At 44.8% G+C, this 20,368-nt stretch overlaps 1 protein-coding gene across 7 annotated transcripts in view; it reads right to left on the bottom strand.

The window, feature by feature from the left end:
• SEL1L3 (SEL1L family member 3) overlaps positions 1–20,368 on the bottom strand; it is a 119,121-nt gene that overhangs the window by 59,212 nt on the left and 39,541 nt on the right. For all 7 annotated transcript variants that reach the window (XM_078775250.1, XM_078775262.1, XM_078775246.1 and 4 more), the window contains exons 8-11: positions 5,154–5,269; positions 4,902–4,960; positions 4,653–4,785; positions 4,361–4,490 (exon numbers count right to left, since the gene is read on the bottom strand). In XM_078775250.1, the coding sequence (XP_078631376.1) occupies positions 4,361–4,490; positions 4,653–4,785; positions 4,902–4,960; positions 5,154–5,269 (438 nt within the window). The remainder of the gene's footprint in view (positions 1–4,360; positions 4,491–4,652; positions 4,786–4,901; positions 4,961–5,153; positions 5,270–20,368) is intronic.

Raw genomic sequence — 20,368 nt, 5'->3', positions numbered from 1 at the left:
GATTCCCCCACTTGAGCTTTGACAGCAACCGTTTATTGCAGTACAACTGCTGTGCAACGTGACGGCGCATTACCTGCAGCTGCTGACCGGTTTTCAGCATTTGCGGCCATTACGAACAAGGGGAGTGGCTAGAGAAGACGGGTCGCCCCCCTCGTCATAGGGGGGAGGAGTAAGTCGGCCCCGCTCATCCAACCCAGAACAAGGGGTTTGGCTAAGAGAGGGCGGAGCGGGAACCCCCGAGAAAGTGCGCGAAGGTTCGGTGAGAAACCAATATAAACCGCCGCGGGACGCCCTCCGTCCTCTTACTCTCTGACCCCGTCCTCTTGCTCTTGCTCTCTTTGGTGCTGGGGAGAAGGAAGATGCCTGAACGAGCAGGTGTGACCGAGCCTGCGAGCCATCGTGCGACCAGCTGCGCTGCAGTTAAGAGGACGCAGGCCACAAAAAGGGCGCGCCAGGCAGCAATACACGTGGAAGCTGAACCTCCCTTGCCTCTCAATAGCCATCCATCCTCAAGCCATACCTGCCTGCAATTTCCCCCGTGTAAGTGTGAACGTCGTCTGTCTTGAATGTTGTCCTGGGGTTTATAAGTAAACTGCATAGTATAAGCTAATGATTTCCCTGTGTCACCTGCTTCTTCCATCCATTGCTTGTAAATAACTTGATTGCTCCTTTTTGCTTGTGTGTGTATAATAAATCTGTTCTTCCTCTGTACTCTGTCTTCCTCCTCTCTTCCTTCTCTTTCGGTCGCTTTAGAGGTTTCCAAATTGAATACCTGTGGCGCGATTTGGTCAACGTTTGGGGGAGTCGGGCTAATCGGGGATCCTGTAACGGTCGCGGTTGACCATCCGCTCGGCCCAAAGTAACATCTTGTCCGCGACCCGTAACAATATATACCCCAAAAATCTTTCAAAATCATTGGAATCTCCCGCGATGAAGCTATCTCTGAGGGCCTTTCACTCACTCACCGCAGGCAGGTAGGTGGTCTTTCTGTCTTCTACCGACTCCTCTCCGGCCTTGCTCCCCCAGCTCTCTCTCTGCTCTGTCCCCCAAATATTCCTACAGGTCGCACAAGATCTGCCAGCAACCCTCTGATGGTTAAACTGCCGAAATCTCGGCTCTCTGCTCACCTTCACTCTTTCATTCCTCTTTTCTCCCGCCTGTGGAACAAACTCCCACACTCCCTTCAATCCCTCTCCTCCCTCCAGGTCTTTAAAACAGCTGTTCACCACCATCTCTTATCTTCCCCCATCCATAACCTTGATCTTTTCTACCCCCACTAATTCACCCCAGATCCACCTTGTTTGAAATTCCAACTTATTTCCTGGAAATCCTGGCAGTGTCCATATGTTTATACCTCTCCCACCCCCCCCCCTTCACATGCCTCCCCCCCTTCACATGCCTCCCCCCCTTCACATGCCTCCCCCCCAAAGCCCTCTCGCTCCCACAGATCTCTCGATGTCTCCATGTCTCTCGGTCCCTGCTCTCAAATGTTGTGTTTGTGTCCTTCCCCATCTCTCCCCATCTTGTCTACCGCTCCCGATGTTATTTGTTTTATGTGTCTGTTTGTCTTTCTGTGTGATTAATGTTCGCTCTTTCACGAGCCTCGATCTTGTATACAAAAAAAAAAAAAAAAAAGAGGAATGACCCTTCCTGCCCCTCCCGGAGTCTGCGGGTGTACTAGTATAGAAAATACTGATTACAAATGGTACCTTTGGTGGGCAATTCCATTTCAACACCAAATTACAACTGAACATGACAAGCAGTGAAATGGAGAAACAAACCATTCTAGCCCGCCAGTCTCATTCAGCGAATAATGCGTTGCGCGTCCAAGTTTGCTCTGTTGGCATGCGGGCTGTTAGGGTTTAGCGTTAGGGGCAACAGGGCACCATTACCCAAGACTTCTACAAATTTTACAAACATCTACTGGAACTTCCTGCTTTCTTCTTCTTGGAAATTCCCTTTCGTAGCTTCAAATAAAAAATTTAAACAGTGCCTCTGCAATTTATGGAACATTTCAAGGAAAAAGGTCGCTCTAAATTACACGTCCTGTAATGGTGAAGGGAAATCCAAGATGGCTGCGCCCATCAAGGTGCGTTCAAATATGAAGCTATCCTAATTCATAATTCCTGAATGTGTGAATGTGAACTTAACGACAATTTTGCACACGTTGTTAATGGAACATACCCCACATCATTCGGCCCTTGGCAGCAGTGATACTTCATGTGGTGAGTGATTGGCAGCATTGTACGTGAACTTGTATCTGCTTTCAACTTGCATGAGCAACGTGTTATCATCAAAATGTTGCATCTGGGTTGGTAACCTCCAGTGGACATTCATCGCCAGCTGGTTGTGTGTGAAGAGAACCATGGACGTGAGAAATGGTTGGAGTTGGGTGAAGAAGGACGTGAAAGCATTCCAGAGGACCTTGAACAACATTGAGCATGTGCAATAATTGGTGAAGAGCCACTCCGCATCTCAGAACATGGCAACAAGGATTGCAGGGAGTGGGGACAATTTGTGAACACCATTGTGCCTGTGGAAGAAATCTAGATGTCCTTCTTCAATCCAGAACTCCAAAGGCAGTCGGCACAGTGGAGCATTCATGCCAACATAAAATAAATTTTGTGTGCAGGCATCAGCTGAGATGATGTTGGTGGTCATCATTTAGGATGTTGCTGGCATCATTCTCTTCCATTGCATTCCAAAATGCACCACTGTTACTGATAACAGTTACCGTGAGCCGTTGGAAAAACAGTTTCTGTCAGCCATGCGGAAATGTCTGGAACTTGCACTGTCAGGTTTTCGCTTCCACCACGATAATGCCCTGCCAGATTGGGCTGCTCAGATACAAGAATTTCTCAGTGAGCATCAAACTGATCCCACCCTCCAGCATATTCGCTGGACATTACGTCGACTGACTTTTGGTTGTTTCAAAAATGAAAGACAGCTTTCAAGGTCTCAACATCTCCACCATGTCAGTGTTGGCATCAGTCATTTAACAGTGGGATCGACTGGACAAAACCCCAAAAAGCTTTGCTTCAGAGTATACATGGTTAGACAGGTGCCAAAAGTGCAAGGCACTCCTGTGGGACGATGTTGAGAAGTGAAGTATGTGTCATTTTCTAAAAGTCTTACATGCTTCACGAAATAAATTTGGAGACCTTCATATTTGCATGCACCTTGTAACATCTGCATCACTTATGTTACAAACAGCCGGATGGATCAAAAGTAATTGAAATGCACATATCACAAGCTTAAATATTGGTGGATCATCGACTATTGACCTGGGTACCAATTACCTCCAAGATTGTCGTATGTGCATAATTTTATAAAGTCCAGCATATACGCAAGACCCGTCGCTTCGCTGATGGAAATAACAATCTTTGCTGCGATGGCTAATCTATGGGGCAAGACCAATAAAGGGTTCCTGGGAGATCCTGCCCTCCGTGTGGTGTTATAGCCAGCGTCACAAGTTGGCCGTTGCAGTTTCGCCACGTGTGCCCATGTACCCATACACAAACCTCCCTTCCTTTATTTATTATTTATTTACTTCTTTTTGCATCACAGACATTCCTTCATTTATTTATTTATTTATTTATTTACTTATTTATTTTTGCATCACAGACCTTCCTTTATTTATTTATTTATTTATTTATTTACTTGTTTTTGCATCACAGACCTTCCTTCCTTTATTTATTTATTTACTTATTTTTGCATCACAAACCTTCCTTCTTTTATTTATTTATTTATTTACTTATTTTTGCATCACAGACCTTCCTTCCTTTATTTCTTTATTTAGTTTTGCATCAGAAACCGTCCTGGGAAGTACTTGAATCCACCATCATTGGTTTCATTGAAATCCTTTAATCCTTTCTCAAGTTATAGCACAACAGACAGACAGACAAACATTCCTCCTTTTATCATTTAAATTTAATCTTTTTTAAACTGAACAGTCTCAATGTATTATTCTGTGTATGTTCATGAAAGAAGGTTGCTGATCAGTAGGATAATTTAACGATTAAGAATGCAAGGGTTAATATGCTCAGCTGTTCTTATGATTGGGATATTTTGGACTGTCTGGGTCATTGTGCGTCATTTGACGAGATAGTCAGTTGTACCTTGGGGATGTTCCCACACCCATGGCTAACACATATATCCCACTTGTGCACACTGAACAATGGCGGACACCTCATATTAGATCTAATCTCTTATCACTAAAGGGGCGTCCTTTGAGGTTGGGTGCGGCAGTCCAAGAATTGCTAATGTTCGATACAGTGACCAGTTCACTAGTTGTGAGAGTTTGCTGTATTTGGCACGAGCAAATTAACTAATAAAAAGTGATATGTGCAGCTTGCTTTACCAGGATCGTCCAGCAGATGCTGCATGTCATGCAACCAGCTGGCGAATCGAGCACGCAGAAGTGAACACTTGTTTAGCCAGTTTTCCAGGCCAGGATGGATCGTTTCATCAGAGAAAAGGGTCCGGTCCATCTGAGAGACACAGAGGTTACACGCCATCGAGTTTTCAGCACCTCTGAACAATAGCACAAGTCGTCTAATTATGAATAACCGCACACCGCACACACTGGCTTCACAAGTTATAGGCAAGAAAACTGTGGGTTTGAGAGCAAGTCTGGCCTGTGTCACACATACCTTATGTGTTGGAACATTAGTCAGTCGGGACAGTGAAACTGGACCAAACACGGCATTGGGGCCTTTTATGTATCGTCCACCGCCAATCACAAGGTACCCATCAGTATCATCATATAGAACAGGCTCTGGCCACCTGCAATGTACGGCACATGTGACTTTCTCAACTAGTTGACTGTAGTCTCCTCTTTACTTGAATCTAATATACAAGCTGCAGTCGCTGCATATAATGAACCTGTATACACTACTTACATGTACTCCATATAATTTTTTTGTTTTATGTCCTCGCCATTCGACAATGAAACAGTCATCTGCAGAAAGAAAACGTACTCATGCTAATGCCGTCATGACTCCACAACCCTTGATCCACCACCATATTTGCATGTTCACTCCAGTTCCAACAATACGGCGCAATAGGCATCATCGTTGCTATCCTTATTATTACCACCATACACTTCCATCATTTTCACCAACAAACTCCTCCCTCTCCATTGTTGATTTTACCCATTGGCCATTGAAGGTAAGATGCAGACGCAGCCAAGTGTGCAGAGGGAATGTGAAAGGACTGATGATGGCCAGGGACTGTCCAGTGACTGTACATACCTGGACATGCAAATTGCCTGAAGGGAGAGAGACAAATGTATCAATCAATCTTATCCATCAATCTTACCCATCGATCTTACCCATCGATCTTACCCATCGATCTTACCCATCGATCTTACCCATCAACCTTATCGATCAACCTTATCGATCAACCTTATCGATCAACCTTATCCATCAGTCGTATCCATCAATCTTATCGATCAACCTTATCCATCAACCTTATCCATCAATCATATCCATCAATCATATCCATCAATCTTATCCATCAATCTTATCCATCAATCTTATCCATCAATCTTATCCATCAATCGTATCCATCAATCTTATCGATCAACCTTATCGATCAACCTTATCGATCAACCTTATCCATCAACCTTATCCATCAATCTTATCTATCAATCTTATCCATCAATCTTATCCATCAATCGTATCCATCAATCTTATCGATCAACCTTATCCATCAACCTTATCCATCAATCTTATCCATCAATCTTATCCATCAATCGTATACATCAATCTTATCGATCAACCTTATCCATCAACCTCATCCATCAATCATATCCATCAATCTTATCCATCAATCTTATCCATCAATCTTATCCATCAATCTTATCCATCAATCGTACCCATCAACCTTATCGATCAACCTTATCGATCAACCTTATCCATCAATCGTATCCATCAATCTTATCCATCAATCGTGTCCATCAACCTCATCGATCAACCTTATCAATCTTATCGATCAACCTTATCAATCTTATCGATCAACCTTATCCATCAACATATCCATCAATCTTATCCATCAATCTTATCCATCAATCTTATCCATCAATCTTATCCATCAATCGTATCCATCAATCTTATCCATCAATATTATCTATCAATCTTATCCATCAATCTTATCCATCAATCGTATCCATCAATCTTATCGATCAACCTTATCCATCAACCTTATCCATCAATCTTATCCATCAATCGTATACATCAATCTTATCGATCAATCTTATTCATCAACCTTATCCATCAACCTTATCCATCAATCATATCCATCAATCTTATCCATCAATCTTATCCATCAATCTTATCCATCAATCTTATCCATCAATCGTATCGATCAACCTTATCGATCAATCGTATCCATCAATCTTATCCATCAATCGTGTCCATCAACCTCATCGATCAACCTTATCCATCAATCTTATCCATCAATCTTATCCATCAACCTTATCCATCAATCTTATCCATCAATCTTATCCATCAATCTTATCCATCAATCTTATCCATCAATATTATCCATCAATCTTATCCATCAATCGTATCCATCAATCTTATCCATCAACCTTATCAATCAACCACATCCATCAATCGTATCCATCAAACGTATCCATCAATCGTATCCATCAATCTTATCCATCAATCTTATCCATCAATCGTATCCATCAATCTTATCCATCAATCGTATCCATCAATCTTATCCATCAACCTTATCAATCAACCACATCCATCAATCGTATCCATCAAACGTATCCATCAATCTTATCCATCAATCGTATCCATCAATCGTATCCATCAATCTTATCCATCAATCGTATCCATCAATCGTATCCATCAATCATATCCATCAATCGTATCCATCAATCTTATCCATCAATCATATCCATCAATCATATCCATCAATCGTATCCATCAATCTTATCCATCAATCATATCCATCAATCATATCCATCAATCTTATCCATCAACCGTATCCATCAATTGTATCCATCAATCGTATCCATCAATCGTATCCATCAATCGTATCCATTAATCCTATCCATAAATCGTATCCATCAATTGTATCCATCAATCTTATCCATCAACCTTATCCATTGACCTTCTCCATCAACCTTATCCATCAACCTTATCGATCAACCTTATCCATCAACCTTATCCATCAACCTTTTCCATCAATGTTATCCATCAATGTTATCCATCAATGAAATCCATCGATGCTATCCATCAACCTTATCCATCAATCTTATCCATAAACCTTATCCATCAATCTTTTCCATCAACCTTATCCATCAATCTTATCCATCAACCTTATCCATCAATCTTATCCATAAACCTTATCCATCAATCTTATCCATCAACCTTATCCATCAATCGTATCCATCAATCTTATCCATCAATCTTATCCATCAATCTTATCCATAAACCTTATCCATCAATCTTATCCATCAACCTTATCCATCAATCGTATCCATCAACCTAAATCCATCAATCATATCCATCAACCTTATCCATCAACCTTATCCATCAATGTTATCCATCAATGTTATCCATCAATGAAATCCATCAATGCTATCCATCAACCTTATCCATCAATCTTATCCATAAACCTTATCCATCAATCTTAGCCATCAACCTTATCCATCAATCTTATCCATCAATCTTATCCATCAACCTTATCCATCAATCTTATCCATCAATCTTATCCATCAATCGTATACATCAATCTTATCGATCAACCTTATCCATGAACCTTATCCATCAATCATATCCATCAATCTTATCCATCAATCTTATCCATCAATCTTACCATCAATCTTATCCATCAATCGTACCCATCAACCTTATCGATCAACCTTATCGATCAACCTTATCCATCAATCGTATCCATCAATCTTATCCATCAATCGTGTCCATCAACCTCATCGATCAACGTTATCAATCTTATCGATCAACCTTATCCATCAATCATATCCATCAATCTTATCCATCAATCTTATCCATCAATCTTATCCATCAATCTTATCCATCAATCGTATCCATCAATCTTATTGATCAACCTTATCGATCAACCTTATCGATCAACCTTATCCATCAACCTTATCCATCAACATTATCTATCAATCTTATCCATCAATCTTATCCATCAATCGTATCCATCAATCTTATCGATCAACCTTATCGATCAACCTTATCCATCAACCTTATCCATCAATCTTATCCATCAATCGTATACATCAATCTTATCGATCAATCTTATCGATCAATCTTATCCATCAACCTTATCCATCAACCTTATCCATCAATCTTATCCATCAATCTTATCCATCAATCTTATCCATCAATCATATCGATCAACCTTATCGATCAATCGTATCCATCAATCTTATCCATCAATCGTGTCCATCAACCTCATCGATCAACCTTATCCATCAATCTTATCCATCAATCTTATCCATCAACCTTATCCATCAATCTTATCCATCAATCTTATCCATCAATCTTATCCATCAATATTATCCATCAATCTTATCCATCAATCGTATCCATCAATCTTATCCATCAACCTTATCAATCAACCACATCCATCAATCGTATCCATCAAACGTATCCATCAATCGTATCCATCAATCATATCCATCAATCTTATCCATCAATCTTATCCATCAATCGTATCCATCAATCTTATCCATCAATCGTATCCATCAATCTTATCCATCAACCTTATCAATCAACCACATCCATCAATCGTATCCATCAAACGTATCCATCAATCTTATCCATCAATCGTATCCATCAATCGTATCCATCAATCTTATCCATCAATCGTATCCATCAATCGTATCCATCAATCATATCCATCAATCGTATCCATCAATCTTATCCATCAATCATATCCATCAATCATATCCATCAATCTTATCCATCAACCGTATCCATCAATCGTATCCATCAATCGTATCCATCAATCGTATCCATCAATCGTATCCATCAATCGTATCCATTAATCCTATCCATAAATCGTATCCATCAATCGTATCCATCAATCTTATCCATCAACCTTATCCATCGACCTTATCCATCAACCTTATCGATCAACCTTATCCATCAACCTTATCCATCAACCTTATCCATCAATGTTATCCATCAATGTTATCCATCAATGAAATCCAGCAATGCTATCCATCAACCTTATCCATCAATCTTATCCATAAACCTTATCCATAAACCTTATCCATCAATCTTATCCATCAACCTTATCCATCAATCTTATCCATAAACCTTATCCATCAATCATATCCATCAACCTTATCCATCAATCGTATCCATCAATCTTATCCATCAATCTTATCCATCAATCTTATCCATAAACCTTATCCATCAATCTTATCCATCAACCTTATCCATCAATCGTATCTATCAACCTAAATCCATCAACCTTATCCATCAATCTTATCCATCAACCTTATCCATCAATGCCATCCATCAATCGTATCCATCAACCTTATCCATCAACCTTATCCATCAACCTTATCCATCAATCGTATTCATCAAATGTATCCATCAACCTTATCCATCAATGTTATCCATCAACCTTATCCATCAATCGTATCCATCAATCTTATCCATCAATGCCATCCATCAATCGTATCCATCAACCTTATCCATCAACCTTATCCATCAATCGTATCCATCAATCTTATCCATCCACCTTATCCATCCACCTTATCCATCAATCTTATCCATCAATCTTATCCATCAATCTTATCCATCAACCTTATCCATCAATCTTATCCATCAATCTTATCCATCAACCTTATCCATCAATCATATCCATCAATCGTATCCATCAACCTTATCCATCAACCTTATCCATCAACCTTATCCATCAACCTTATCCATCAACGTTATCCATCAACCTTATCCATCGCCTTATCCATCAACCTTATCCATCAACCTTATCGATCAACCTTATCCATCAACCTTATCCATCAACCTTATCCATCAACCTTATCCATCAATGTTATCCATCAATGTTATCCATCAATGTTATCCATCAATGAAATCCATCAATGCTATCCATCAACCTTATCCATAAATCTTATCCATAAACCTTATCCATCAATCTTATCCATCAACCTTATCCATCAATCTTATCCATCAACCTTATCCATCAATCTTATCCATAAACCTTATCCATAAATCTTATCCATCAACCTTATCCATCAATCGTATCCATCAATCTTATCCATCAATCTTATCCATCAATCTTATCCATAAACCTTATCCATCAATCTTATCCATCAACCTTATCCATCAATCGTATCCATCAACCTTATCCATCAATCTTATCCATCAATCTTATCCATCAACCTTATCCATCAATCTTATCCATCAACCTTATCCATCAATGCCATCCATCAATCGTATCCATCAACCTTATCCATCAACCTTATCCATCAATCATATTCATCAATTGTATCCATCAACCTTATCCATCAATGTTATCCATCAACCTTATCCATCAATCGTATCCATCAATCTTATCCATCAATGCCATCCATCAATCGTATCCATCAACCTTATCCATCAACCTTATCCATCAATCGTATCCATCAATCTTATCCATCCACCTTATCCATCAATCTTATCCATCAATCTTATCCATCAATCTTATCCATCAACCTTATCCATCAATCTTATCCATCAATCTTATCCATCAACCTTATCCATCAATCATATCCATCAATCGTATCCATCAACCTTATCCATCAACCTTATCCATCAACGTTATCCATCAACCTTATCCATCACCTTATCCATCAACCTTATCCATCAATCGTATCCATCAACCTTATCCATCAATTGTATCCATCAACCTTATCATCAATCTTATCCATCAACCTTATCCATCAATCGTATCCATCAATCTTATCCATCAACCTTATCCATCAACCTTATCCATCAACCTTATCCATCAATCGTATCCATCAATCGTATCCATCAATCGTATCCATCAATGTCATCCATCAATCTCATCCATCAATCTTATCCATCAATCGTATCCATCAATCGTATCCATCAATCGTATCCATCAATCTTATCCATCAACCTTATCCATCAATGCTATCCATCCATGTTATCCATCAATCTTATCCATCAACCATATCCATCAATGCTATCCATCAATCGTATCCATCAATCTTATCCATCAATCTTATGCAGTGAAGGCCGCTGTCCTTCCCTCCTGAGTCCGCCAGGCGCAGGCTGACTCGGTGGCACCAGCTCTGTGATGAGACTCAGCAGAAGTGCTTCCTTGTCCTTCTGAGATTCCCTCCCAGGAAGTTGTTCCACTGTGGACGCTGCCTAATTCAGCGGTTTGGATTCCTTCTTGGGCTTCGCAGCCTCTGCAGTGTCAAACAGGTTTGACTTGTCTTCCAAGAACTGGTCGAATTAGTTCATGATGATGCAAGCCGAAACCTTCGTGCATGTTTCCTGGCATGATGGCTCACTTTAGCACTGGAATGTGCCTCGATGCAGCTCATTTGGTTAACGGCTTACTTTCAGGATGCTTTGTAAGATAGTGGCCATCTTTGCAAGATGTCATCTTTGATCTTGGAGTCTGCTTATTACATGTCCTACGGGGTGTTCCAAAACGACCTGGACAACTTTGCTTGTTAATGTATTTAGTACCACAAATGATGCAACGATACCCTTTGTTTTAGACGATACAGAATCTCATAACGTTTTCTGTATTTTCAGGTCCTGTGCTTTAATGCAAAATAAAATGGTGACTCCACAGGAGAAAGCTCAAGAAAGCTCAGTGTGTCGAATGGTTCATAGAGACGAGATCCGACATGCAAGTTCAGCGTAATTTCTGTACAAGGTATGGAAGGAATCCGCCATCGTGGACTAGTATCAGAGAGTGGTAGAAGAGGTTTAAGGAGACTGGAAGTTGTCAGAAACAGAAAAGTACCGGTCGACCAAGCACAAGTGCAGCAGACGTTGAACCAGTGGGTGAATCATTTCAACAAAGTCCCAGAATATCGATCCGACACTCATCCAGAGAACAGGGATTACCACCCACCACTGTAAACAGGATTTTGCATGAAAGACTGAAGCTTTTTACCTATAAGGTTGAGATTCTGCAGGAACTCAAACCAAATGATGGACCCAAGTACAAAGCGTTTGCCTTGGAAATGCTCAGTCGCATAGAGGATGATGAAGATTACCTGAAAAAGGTCATATTCACAGACAAAGCTTGGTTTCATGTATCGGGGAAGGTCAATCACCACAATGTGAGGATCTGGGGCTCTGAAAACCCCGACATGGTCATGAATACAATGTATTCATCATCCTCTATGTCATACAGTACGTGACAGTCCAAAGGTCAATGTGTGGTGTGGCCTTCTCCATGACCACTTGGTGGGTCCATTTTTTTTTGCGAAGGGTACAGTGACCTCAACAATTTATATAAACATGTTGGAATGATTCACCTTCCCACAGATTGAAGACCTGCAACCCGTTATCATTTTTAAACAGGATGGCGATCCCCATATTGGGCCTTAGTTGTTCGAACCGTCCTGATTGAAAAATTTCCAGGTCGGTGGATTGGCCGAGATGGACCAACCGCCTAGACCCCATGATCCCTAGCCCCCATGATCGCCAGACATAACCGCCTAGCCCCCATGATCACCAGACATAACCGCCTAGCCCCCATGATCACCAGACATAACCGCCTAGCCCCCATGATCACCAGACATAACCGCCTAGCCCCCATGATCACCAGACATAACCACCTAGCCCCCATGATCACCAGACATAACCGCCTAGCCCCCATGATCACCAGACATAACCGCCTAGCCCCCATGATCACCAGACATAACCGCCTAGCACCCATGATCACCAGACATAACCGCCTAGCCCCCATGATCACCAGACATAACCGCCTAGCCCCCATGATCGCCAGACATAACCGCCTAGCCCCCATGATCACCAGACATAACCGCCTAGCCCCCATAATCAACAGACATAACCGCCTATCCCCCATGATCAACAGACATAACTGCCTAGCCCCCATGATCACCAGACATAACCACCTAGCCCCCATGATCACCAGACATAACTGCCTAGCCCCCAGGATCACCAGACATAACTGCCTAGCCCCCATGATCACCAGACATAACCCCCTCGCCCCCATGATCACCAGACATAACCGCCTAGCCCCCATGATCACCAGACATAACTGCCTAGCCCCCATGATCACCAGACATAACTGCCTAGCCCCCATGATCACCAGACATAACTGCCTAGCTCCCATGATCACCAGACATAACCACCTAGCCCCCATGATCACCAGACATAACCCCTCGCCCCCATGATCACCAGACATAACCGCCTAGCCCCCATGATCATCAGACATAACCGCCTAGCCCCCATGATCACCAGACATAACTGCCTAGCCCCCATGATCACCAGACATAACCGTCTAGCCCCCATGATCACCAGACATAACTGCCTAGCCCCCATGATCACCAGACATAACCGCCTAGCCCCCATGATCACCAGACATAACTGCCTAGCCCCCATGATCACCAGACATAACCCCCCCGCCCCCCACCCCCTCCCTCCAAGATTTTTTTCTGTGGGGGTTTGTCAAAGATGTTGGCTACAACACCAAGGTGGCAAACCTGCAGGATCTTCGCTTTCGGATCACATCTGCATACTGTGAGAAACAACCTTGTTCTCACCAAATTAGTGCCCCGCCCACCACGTCACGTGACCTCCTTTCAGCCTCACGCGATTGGGTGGCGATTCGGCACGCGATTGGTGGACGGTGAGAGAGCCGGCCGCCATCTTGTGCGACGGACGTGGCTCGAAGGCGTCGAGTGGAAAATAGCAAAAAGGGGATTTTTTAAGCCTCACGACAGCCGAGTTGTGCTGATCATTTATAGTTCTGTATTTTAAGAGTGAGTAACTCCGGAAGAGAACGAGTGATTCCCGGATATCGTAGATTGGAACTGTGAGTCATATTGCCTGTGTCGTGTTTGGAGCTTCTGGTGCCGACAGTTCCTGCAGGCTTTGTGCTGTGTATTCCACTCTGTTACCATCCATTGTTTTTGAGATCGAGCCAATAAATCATCGTGCCTACCCCTAGAGGCCGGTTAAAACACAGTTGTGTTTATTGAGTTCTCTTTGTCCACCCCGTGGACTACTTGAAGCCCGGACATTAACGTCAGTATTCCGTGCTGGAAGCCTTTAACAGCCGGGATCGCGACAATACGCACTGGTGGACGCAAACATGCTGAGCCAAAAATGGCAAGAACTTGTGTACCGCTTTGATGTGCTGACACGACAAAGGGAGCTCACATTGAAGTGTAGTGATGGTGTGCACAACATTTTATGACATTATGTATCAAGATATAAACCAAAGAGTATTGTTGCATCATTTGTGGTTCTAAATATATTGTTACGGTCCACGGTTAAGGATGTTATATTTGCCGAGCGGAGGCTCCGCGACCGAACAGTTGTTCCCCGACTAAACCCGATTCACCCAAACGTTGGCCGTATCGCGCCACAGATATTCAATGGGGAAAAGACTAAGACGACGAATGCAAAGAGGAAGAAGAAGAAGACGTACAGAAGAGTAACGGGGTTTATTATTATTTACACACACATAAGCAAAAAGAGCAGTCACGATTATTTACAGGTGACATGAAAACGCAGGTGACACAGTGAAAATTACTAGCCAAACGGACTTAATTACCTACCCAGGACAGCACGAACAAAACAAACTCACGTACGCAAATGGATGGAAGGGTAGGAATCGTTTGGAGGGATGAGCAGGTGGAATCACAGGGCACAGTGAGCAGGTCCACTCCGGGCGGGAAGCGAGGAGCTGGCAGCTCCTTGTATTCGGCTTTACAGCGCACGCCGGCAGCTCCTTGTATTCGGCTTTACAGCGCACGCCGGCAGCTCCTTGTATTCGGCTTTACATTGCATGCCGGCAGGGTCACTCGGCGGGTTGAAACGGGGCTGGTTGAAGCGGCTTGGTGTCAAAGGCTTTTCGTATCTCTCACGCAACTCCGGTGCAACTCTGAACTCTCTCCCGGTGGACTGCCAACCCTCTTACGCACCTGGACTCATCTGCCGTATCCCTCGTGTAGCTTGTTCCAGCGATCGTCGCACCCTTCTCTCCAAACCTTCAGCGCGGGTCTGACACGCCCCCTTCGGTTTCGGTACCGCCCTCCTCCCCCGTGCTCTGTTTCGTGACCTTGTATGGTAATCCCACGGGCTTGTCTCCTTATTTGGGCATGGCGCCGACGGCACGCCCCTCGTGGCGAGCCAAGGGCTTGTTTCCTTATTTGGGCATGGGGCTGAACAGACCCGCCCTTTGTGGCGCGCCCTGGGCTTGCCTCTCCCGGGCGACCCCACCCCTCCTGTTCAAACAGAGCACGGAGCACATATTCACTATAGCAGCGAAATGAGAGGGCGTGCACCCCACGCTTGTGAACTGCTTTACCCGCAGATGAAGAGTTTGGCTAGGAAATGGAAGTATTGAAGGGGAGCTATTCTTAATTGATTCGGTGCAATGGAGTATTATTCCAATGGAAGACAAGGCCTTACTCTAAAACACATAATAAGATATAAGCTACTGAACAAGGGTTTTATCAGGTCCTTCAATGTGGTGTTTCATGGAATAACTACCGGGACGCCCTTTTTACCTTTACACAACTCTGGAGGCAGGAGGGGCCATATTCAACAATGTTCATCACCATTTCCAATATAATACAACACAATCAAAAAAAATGCAATCCTCATATCCGCAACACTGCACCCTCCTCCTCTTAGGCACGGCCCGGGCCTACAACTTTTATTTAGTGTGACACGTAGGTGTAGTTCCCTCTACTTTTAACCTGACCCTGAGTGCGACAGTTTTAAAAGATAAATAAATGTGTCCCACTGCTCCATTGCACCCTGCCTAACAGACTCACGCCCACAGTTAACCGAATTGCGGAATGGTCTTCAAACTACACACTGACGGTGGGGAGCATTATTTATAATTGACGCTACTTTTATTTACAAAACTAACCCAGGACCTGTGATCGTTCTTTCTGGGGGGGAGACAGTCTGCTCTGCATCAATGCACCATGAAAGCACCCAAAAACGCACCAATACACCCTCAAGCACCAATCGGTGCACAGTCATCACTGTTCACTGAATAAAAATAAATCAACAACCCCTAACCCTGCAGGTGGTCTCTTGCTCTTCGGCTCTCTCTGCTGGCTATTATTATTTCTCTTCCAGATGTTGTCTTTTTCCTTTTGCTGGCGGCCTATTTGTATTAAAGTAAAATGCACCCAACGTGTCCCTTTTATTTTCTTTATTTATGGCCCACAGGGCCGACTAGTGTGGTTCACCTGTGGGGCATCGGTGCCCTGTGGCCAAGGTCCGCCAGCAAGATTTCGGGCCCTCATGGCCGGTTCCAGCAGAGGGGCCATGCCCCAACCCATGGGGTCCATAAGTGGTGCTCGGCCACAGACATGTGGTCCATAATGTGGTGCATCGATGCATACAGCTGGTTCTGGGAGTTCCGGGCGCACAATGGTGGACTCACGCACGCTCCCCTCGGTGCCCAATGGCGCACAGGTCATGTGGGAGACAATGGGGGGAAGACAGATGAGTGAGGGGTAAGGTCACAAGGGTACACATCAATAAGGCAATGCAAGGCGAAGTGCGTACGGAGAGCGAAGTGAGAAAGCTCGTCCCTACCGTACGTCACCCCCCCTGTCACCTACACTACCCTTGCCCTTACCCCATATGTACAAAAATCTACACATTTACAAATTCGTCGCTACTGTCACATCTTCCCCATATTTCCCCGATACCAAATTCGTTTCCACAATCCCTCTATCCAAAATTTGCCATCACCCAATTCCTCATCAATCCTCATAAGGAGGAAGAGATGGAACACAAAGCACAATGTCACACCCACGTCATGATGCGTCTCACAATCCAAAACATTTGCATCATAAAATAATTAAACCAACCTGGCCTGGTGTGGAGGTACCTGTCACCTCAGGTGAGTGGATGTAGATGGTGCGAGGAGACTTCAATCCTAACTATCCTCTAAATGACTTTAACACACTTTACTCTACCCGGGGTCTTTCCCTGCCAATCCATTGGCCAACTTACATGATGGGTTCTAAAAACCAATTCCCATTGACCAAACTGTGGTGCTTATCAATTTGGGGTCTCACTCCCCCAATTCATCTCCCGGTGCCCTTGCACAATTTCTGGGCTGTGACGTGCAGCTCTCCCAGCAGGTCTACCCACCTGCACACCTCCACCACTGTAGTTGCCACCCGAGCTTACCTAGCTCCTCACCCTAACCTAACTAACTGGGGAAGGCCCCTCCTGGCTCTGTCACCCCTTGGTGCCCTCTGGCACTGGGCTACCCGGGTCCGTCCTCCGGATCCTCGGGCCCCATCCACAACAACTCTACCGGCTCCCAGAGCCCACCTGCGGCCTCACCTGGCCGACATCCTCCAGTGGTGGAGTGCCCAAACCAACTACACACACTAACAGGCTACACGCCCAGCCATTTCCACAACACTAATGCACCCATCCAATCACCATTCTTCCACCCGCACCACAGATGCCAATATCCAACCTCAATTTACCTATACGCTCTACCTAACACTTACACTACCCGCCCCGGGTATTCGTGATGGGGGTCCATCCTTCCCCCAATCACACCTTCGCACCATCCACTCCACTCCATAGTTTCCACCATCCATTCCAATACTCCATATATTCCACACTCCATGTCTTCCACACAACCATTCTCCATACACCTGTCGTTGCACACCTGTGCACTCTTACCTGGTGCCACCTGCACCCTCCTTCCTTCCTGGACCATTTGGTCAATACAACTCACATCACTATCACTAACTCATACACTGCTCCACACACCTGTCCAGTTGCACACCTGTGCAATCACACCTTTTAACCATACACACGGCATCATCTCATCTACCTACTCCCATCTGAAACTCGCGCTTCCCAGTCGTCCCTTTAAACTATTGCGCTACCTCGTCATTATCATCCACTCTAAACTACCTGCGTCCCCACTACAGGTGTCATTGTCACTACCTAACCTTAACGTCACCTAAGGTCATCTTCTAGGTCCCTACACACGATATTTCCTAACCCTCCCGGGCTAGTTTTCACTGCCATAAACCCCATAAGTCTAGTGCTCCTTTGCCCCTGTCTGTGAGGGATGGTGGATTGGTCATCCCTCCACATCGGGGACGTCCCACTACCAATTTTGCTCACCAAATTTCAGCCAATCAAAAATTTGCCAATCATGCTACCAATCCTCTGCCAATCATCACTCTGCCAATCCTTTGCCAATCTTCAAATTTTGTTTTTCTAATTTCGGGGCCAAAACACTATTCTCATCATCAGTCTTCTCACTAGTGCCTCTCGGTGCGCCAATTCACTTCTCCAGCCCGGCTTCGTAAAGCCGAGCAATGAATGCGGGTTGTTTGGTGCCGGCGGCTGGATGCGTCCGACACTCGGTGCAGGGAAGGACGCTTACCCGGGCCGAGATCCCACGCACCCCCTCGGCACGGAGCCATCCAATTGCCCGATCTCGACCTGCAGGAGCGCCTCAACAAAAAGGGGTCGCCATGACGACCCTTCCTATCGGGCTGCCCGCTCCGCCTAGTGGAGCACGGATGCGGCCGTTCCAAGCGCGGCCCAGCGTGGATCACGTACGGCGGTCCTTTCGGACCCGCCGTGGTTCAGATCCCCGCTGGTCCTCGCGGCACGCGAAACCCGGCACGCACCGAGGGCCCGATTCGGCTATAAGTCGCTCTAACCGCTAACCCGGTTACCGTCGATGCCTCGCCTGCATGCTTACACCCCACAGCCCGTTCCTTGCTCATACACCCAGCTGTTCCCATGCTCCTCGTCATTGCACCTTCTCTTACACACCCAGGTACACTCATTCCGCTCACAGACTTGGTCACACACCTGACCACCGAACACCTTTGCACACATTCGTCGTTCGCACACCTCACCAACACACCTCTTCACGCCCCCTCCTCGGTCACCTCCTCTGTGACAACCACAGGTGTGCTCTCACTCGCACACCCAACCACGTGCCTCACTACCAACTCAAGTGTGCATTCCCACACACGCTCTACCATTCCAGGTGTGCATCCTTCCATTCGAGGTGTACATCCTCTCTCACCTGTCACAACCAACTCACGCTCCGTGTCACTCTTACTACTCTCACCACCACTCTTGACAGCGCACTCACCCTTACTCTCGACAGCGCACTCTTTCCTCATGCACCTGTCCGTTACACACCTTTCTCACGCATCCTCTTGTGCACACTCTCTCGTTACTTCCTCCGTAACACTCACCACACCGCGCTTCCATGTGCTCCCTCGCACACGCGCTACGACTGACTCACTCTCGACAGCACACTCACTCCTTGGCGTGCACTTTTTCCTCACACACCCCAGAGTCGGACATTCTCGCACACCTCCTCCTTCGCACACCGTACCTGTCGCACACTTCACCAACGGCCTCTCACGAACACCTGGATCCAAATCAACCCCCAAGCCGACTGAAGCTCCCCTCACATCATGTACATTTCCTCGTATATCGCCACTCACCTTGGCACCTCGTCTCCGCACCTCCTTCGCCACCTGCAAACTCTTTATTTGGTTAGTAAGCACATCATCATGATTTGAACACAGACCTTGCACATACTCCATCACTTCCTCCCTTATCTCCTTTTTAGTTTCTGTCCGTCCCTTCTTAATTTCACTCACCTCTTCTTCCACTTCCTCTAATTTTTGCTTCACCTCTTTTATTTCCCGGTGCGTCTCCTCAAGTTCGTCCTCTAAGGCTACCTTGACCGTTTCTATGTGCGTCCTCACCTGCCGGTCCTTCGTCTCCATTACCTCTGTCACCTCGTCCAACCTCATTGTCAGGCCCTCACGTACCATCTGACATTGCCTCTGTGTCGCTATCAAGTCATTTTTAATGTCGTTTTGTGTCGCCTTTAACCCTCCTAGTACTGCAGTGTTCCTTTGAACCTGCTCCGTTAGTTCTTTTTGTCCCTCCGTCAGCTGTTCCACCTCCTCCGTCAGGTCTTCTATTCCCCCCTGTAACCTAGCCGTTCCATTTCTCACCTCTTTCTCCATACGCTTTTCACCTCGCTTTACCTCCTCGCGTACCCCCGAGACCTCCTCACTTACACCTCGTCGTATCTCCTCTTTCATCTCATCCCTCTCTTTTGTAGATGCTGCCCTCATCTGTCCCAA

This window comes from Myxine glutinosa, chromosome 1, assembly GCF_964187855.1.
Source record: "Myxine glutinosa chromosome 1, kmMyxGlut1.1, whole genome shotgun sequence".
NCBI classification, from domain to species: Eukaryota; Metazoa; Chordata; class Myxini; order Myxiniformes; family Myxinidae; genus Myxine; species Myxine glutinosa.
The sequence above is the reverse complement of the archived record's forward strand: the minus strand, read 5'-3'. Positions and strand labels throughout refer to the sequence as shown.